The sequence below is a fragment of the Octodon degus genome, unplaced genomic scaffold, assembly GCF_000260255.1.
Source record: "Octodon degus isolate 3935 unplaced genomic scaffold, OctDeg1.0 scaffold00169, whole genome shotgun sequence".
Classification (NCBI taxonomy): Eukaryota; Metazoa; Chordata; class Mammalia; order Rodentia; family Octodontidae; genus Octodon; species Octodon degus.
Window position 1 is genome coordinate 2,805,337 of NW_004524745.1, and position 5,726 is coordinate 2,811,062.

The 5,726-nt window shown below is 46.9% G+C and overlaps 1 protein-coding gene across 1 annotated transcript in view; it reads right to left on the reverse strand.

Moving 5' to 3' along the window:
- Positions 1-1,774: 1,774 nt before the first annotated feature.
- Positions 1,775-5,726, reverse strand: part of Wnt8a (Wnt family member 8A) — a 6,331-nt gene continuing 2,379 nt past the window's right edge. The window contains exons 4-6 of the mRNA XM_004643295.2: positions 5,017-5,142; positions 4,087-4,229; positions 1,775-2,320 (exon numbers count right to left, since the gene is read on the reverse strand). Of these exons, the coding sequence (XP_004643352.1) occupies positions 1,775-2,320; positions 4,087-4,229; positions 5,017-5,142 (815 nt within the window). The remainder of the gene's footprint in view (positions 2,321-4,086; positions 4,230-5,016; positions 5,143-5,726) is intronic.

The window sequence follows — 5,726 nt, forward strand, 5'->3', positions numbered from 1 at the left end:
CCTACATGGTGAGTTCAAGGTCAGCCTGGCACATAGTGAGACAATGTCTCAAAAAGTAAAAAATAAATAATGAAACAACAAAAATCCAAAAACCTGAGTGCCTTTTTTTTTTTTTTTCTTCAGAACTGGTGATGGAACTCAGACCCTTGCGATTGCCAGGGAAGCACTTATTCTCCTGAGCTCTCTCCCCCGCCCCAATTTGAGTGCTTTTCATGTTACTAAAGATTTCTCAAGAATATGATTTTAGTAGTGATTATTCCACAGCAGAGCCATGATTTAGTTTATCCTACTGTTGAATGTTTAAACTGTTTTCTAATTTAAAACAAAGTGAGGGTGTTCTTCCAGTCTCAGTGGCCAGCCATCATACTTGTTCATTCATTTTCCCTGCAGGGGGCCAGCAGACCTAAGCACAGGAGAGATTCCTTAAAGCCTAAATATTTAGATTTAGGAAACCCATCCCGAGCTCCCAGGACTCTATGGGACTTTACCCTTAGAAGGTGTAGAAATGTAAATGAAGGAAACAGAATCCACAACTCTCCTAGTCTCTTGCCCTAGAGGTTTTGGTGTAGGACACCCTGGGAAAGTCAAGCTAAAACAGCAAACACGCTTTGAACGTGGTCGGAGTTCAAAGGGCTTCCTTATTCTCCAAATTGTTTACGTTGCATTAAAATACCTTTTACATCAGAGAGTCTGTGTAGTTCCTATTGGTCAGCGCCAAGATGTTTTAGTCAAACATTGAACCAAGGGGGTTGGATGTTCCTAGTATTCTATTCCCCTTAGTCTAGTTGATAATTGGGGTACACAAGCAGATTTTCCTCTTCCCTTTCGGATCCCTAAGGCTTCCAAAGGGAGTAAGTAATAGAACATTCAAGCAGGTAGATCATTTATTTTATTTATTTTATTTTGGGAACCAGGGATTGAACTCAGGCCCTCGTGCTTGCCAGGGAAACACTTATTCCATTGAGCCATCTCCCCGGCCCAATCGGAAGCATTTATTGTGAAGTGAGTTCCCAATTTGGGAAGATAACTTTTTTTTTTTTTTTTTAAGCTGTCTGAGGAAATCCCTCTCATGGGACCTTGTGGGTTAGGCTGTAGTCACCCATCCACTTACTATGACCATTCCCTCTCCTGGACTCTAGCCGTGGTTTATAAGCAGGAAATGTCCTCAGGTTATGTTGAGTCCCGGTTTCCCCAAGCTTTACTGGGGAGAACTTTCAAAAGTGCATTCCCAGTAAAGCTTGGAAAAACCAGGATTCAATATAACCTGAGGACAAAAAGAAAAAAAAAAGTGCATTCCCAGGTGAATATTGGACACTCTAAAACCCTCATAATAGCAGATTTGTGGTCTCTGCTTCACACACCTGCATGAGTTTGCATTTGTTATTTCTTGGAACCAGGATGGAGGAGGTTGCTCTTTCAGAGTCTGAATAAAACCTTGTTTCTTTTCCTTCTGCTTCCCAGCAGCAGAGCTGACTGTGGCCTGAAACTTAATGGACCAAGTACCTTGAGGGCTCCTCTGGACCTGGACCCTGGAGCAAGGGGCACACCTACAGGCACAAAGACCAGGAAGCGATTTACAGGAAACATTGGGTCTGCCCACCTCAGGAAGCAAGGTCATCATTGCAGCTCTGCCACAAACATGCTATGTAATCTTGGGTGTCCATTTCCAGATCTTTAGCAGGTATCATGAAGGATGCAGTAATTTTCCAGTCTGTGCTCCAGGAGAGCTGTGTCCCTCTCCACTGCCATCCACCTGAGTTTGTGTGGGGTGTTGTCAGGCACTGCCACTGTCCTGGGCCTGGGCACTGCCTGGGGAATGCACGCAGTAGTATTTGTTCACCACATGCCTGCACTGGTCGCACCTGACAGTGCAGCACCAGTGGAATTTACAGTTACAACCGCGCACGGCCTGAGTTCTCCTCTCTTCCACCTGTAGCCCGCACTCGGTGCACAGGCGCCCACAGCTACGCTGTTCCCTCTGGGATGTGTTGAGGCCATTCTGCAGGCATTCTCGACCCTCTGTGCCATGGATGCCCAGGCTGGCATTGCGGGTACAGTAGTCAGGAGATTCCTCTAGAAACACCAGCTCTGCCTCTGCGCTAGGCAGGAAGGCCTCAGTGGGAGCCCAGCGGCCCTCAGCACTGTTGCCAGCCCTTAGGTGCCGCTTGCCCACGTCAATTTTCAGCGCCCGGTCATACTTGGCCTTCAGGTAGCCTCCCATCTCCCGGAAGTCAGCCAGCTGCAGCCAGCACGTCTGGACACTGCAGCTCCCTGAGATGCCGTGACATTTGCAGGTCCTTCTCATGGTGGCTCTCACTGCCTTTATGGAGACACAAAAGAGAATGGCTCTGAGCAAGGGCGGTGGATGGCTGGCTACTCATGAAATGGAATGTTTCAGGGCTATGCTTCTTGGCTTGGGAGAAGCGGGATCACTGGTGAAATATACAAAGATATATTTCTGGGTCTTATATCAGATCTTCTCAATGAGAATGCTTAGGGGTCTAAGGATCATGGTTCTGATGCGGAGCCAGGCAAGTATTGAGGTTACTAGAATTGGGAAACCTAGGGTCTAGGCCTAATGCCATCATCTGTTGAGTATGTCTATTTGCCCAATTGGAATAAGAATTGGATAAAGTAGGGGTCAGGATGTAGCTCAGTGGTAGAGCACTTGCCTAGCATACGTAAGGCCCTAGATATAAGCCCTAACCCTGACCAAAAAAATCAGATGAAATAATAAGAAAGTATAAACTGTGGAGGAAAATATGACCGTACATACTGTTATTGTCTTAAAGTTAAGAGCTAGAGTATTTGTGCTGCTTTGGATTTATTGGGGTCTATGAGGGAAGGAGGTTCCTAGAGTTTGAATCCTTACACTCATAAGTCAATTGTCCATGGGTGTACTTCCTTAAAAAAGTCTTTCCTTGGGCAGGCTCAGTGGATTAAAGTGGCTGTTTAGGCAGACACAGGGGCAGGGGCTTATCCCTGGGCTTGCCAGGCTGGCCCCACCTCTGGGGCTCACTGAGAGGGGATTGAGACTGGGTGTGGTGGCCTGCCTGTAATCCCAGTGCTTGGGAGGCTGAACACAGGCGGATCACTATGAGTCCGATCCACACAGTGAGACCCTGTACTAAATACATTTTTTTAAAAAAGTCTTTTCTTATTCTGGGAAACCAGGACTCTTAAGGACAGGTTCACAGGAAAATTTCTGTAATTTTTGGTTCTAAATCCAACTTGCTCCCAGGTCTGAGTTCAGAATACTCCAGAGGTTGCTACCCTACCAGAAGTCTTAGGGACAGTACCAAAAGAAGTCTAGATCAGTTCCAGACTGTATGTAGGACATAAGGTTGAACAATAAGCTCCTATTCATGTCCTAGAACAGGCAGTTAATGTGATTAAAATTGTAAGTCATGGAAGCAAGGGTTTTGGTTTTGTTTTTGCAGTGCTGAAGAGAACCCAGGACACTTTTGCACTGAACTATATCCCCAGCCCTTTTCATTTTTTAATTTTGAGATAGGATCTCATTAGGTTACTAATTAGCCCAGCCTGGACTCAAAATTTTTCTTTCCAACTTAGCCTTCTAGAGTGCTGAAATTATAGGCCTGAGCCACCATGCCTGGTTGCAAAGCCATGTTTGTTTTTGTTTTTGTTTTGAGACAGTATTTCTATGTAGTTTAAGCAGGTTTTAAATTCATTATGTACCCTAGGCTGGGTTTGAACATAGTGATCCTCCTGCCTCAGCTCCTGAGTACAGGGATTACAGATGTGTGCCATCATGCTTGACTATGAATTCTATATGATTCTGCGTACGCAGAAAAATGCCTGGGGGAAGGCCAGAGCATAAGCTTTTGTGATAAGACTAGAAAGTCTGAGTTCATTGCCCAGGCCTGATGCTTATTACTTGTATTGCCTTGGACAAGCTACTTGTTCTAACTTAACTGGCTTTGTCATGCAGAGAATGAGGACAGCTGTCTCAGTCTTGCTAGAGGGTTGTGAGAATGAAACATGGGTACAAACTGCTTTTGGTAAGCTGTGAAGGGCCGTGCAGATGTGAAGCTGTTGCCAATACGGACCAACTCCCATACCCACCAGCCTGCCGGCCCTGTTGTTGTGAAGGTTCATCAGGGCTCTGGCATCCTTTCCCTTCTCCAAACTGTCCACAAAGAGTTTGGAGATCCTTTCCCCAAATTCCACATTGTCGCTGCAGCCGCCCCAGATCCAGCCATGGCCTCCTACACACAAGGAAAGAATAAGTTCTGCATAGTTCCCTGCTAAGTCCCAGGGGAAGAGTCGTGATCTTTCTGGCCAACACAGCCAAGGCATTCCCCAGGAGACCTAGGAAGGTGTGAAGGCAAGACTGAAGGTGAAACCAGGCAATGCAGGTTTGGTCATGTGTCCAAAGCCAACTTGAGGCACTTCCCAGCTCTAGCTCAGTGATAATTCTTCTATCCCCCAGTAAATACGGGCATGCTGGGGCTGGCCTAAATGATCTCAAAGCTTCCTTCAGCTCAGACATTCTGAAATTGTGAAACATCGTTATTCTTTTTTTTTTTTTTTTTGCAGAACCGGGGATTGAACTCAGGCCCTTGCGCTTGCCAGGCAAGCGCTTATTCTACTGCACCATCTCCCCAGGCAAAGCATCGTTATTCTACAATCGTCTTGTTTGAGCAACCTCTTCCCTCATTAATGACAAATCTGAGAACATCTGCTAGGTATCTGCAAGTGGCTGAGTAGCCCTGGGTTAGTGACAAGCCTTTCCAATACAATGGCTGGCTGTCAGCTCCCTTTGGCCCTCGCATCCCTGGTCTCTGGTTGGCTTTAGAGATGCAGTCCTTGCTAAACCCTGGCTTCATGGACCCAGGCTTCCCTCTCTAGGTCTAGGAACTCCCACAGTTGAAGAGGCCACAGAGCCTGGGTGTTGAGACAGCTGTGTCCCTCTGCCTTTCCTGGAAGTTGTCACCTACCTTTAGCTCTGCAGCCGCTCACCTCTTCCTACCCTCCCCAGAGAGCCCTACTCACCTGTTTTTCCCTTTTTTGACTCATCACAGCCACAACTTTCAAAGTCGCCCATGCTACAGTTCTTGGTGATGGTATACATGACTCCAGCAGAGCTGATAGCATGAATGAAGGAAGTCTCTCTGGTGGCTTTGGAGAGAAAGAGGGGACTTGCTAGAAACTGGATACTGAAGGCCCAAAGTAGAGGCTCTGGGAAAACAATGCCACTTTGCCTCCCCATTCCCCACTCCCCACCCTCCATCCTTTGGACCTAAGAAGATGCTCTTCTCACTTCGTCCTGGCACAAATGAGCATTCCCATGGGATCAGGACCTGTCCTGAAGTCCATCCAGCAGCCACTGCAGTTGGGCCTGGGCTGTGAAGCACATGCCTTTTTTCCCACTGTGCAGCATGGGCCTTTGGTGATCATGATCAATCACTGTGGCAGTGACCACTGAGCTCTTCACAGACACCCACACCTGTCATTTCCACTCACCAGTCATCCCTGTGCACCCTGTGAGACAATAACTCTTTCTGTGCCCATCTTCTTTCCTCGCCTTTCCCTACCTCCTCTCAGGCAATTCCACTTTCCTACTTTTAGCTGGGCCTGGTGGTGTACACCTGTCATCCTAGCTACTCAGGAGTCCAAGGCAGGAGACTTACAAGTTTCAGCCCAGCAACAGGAATTCAGTGACTTAGCAAGAACTGGTTACACACAAATATATATATATATAT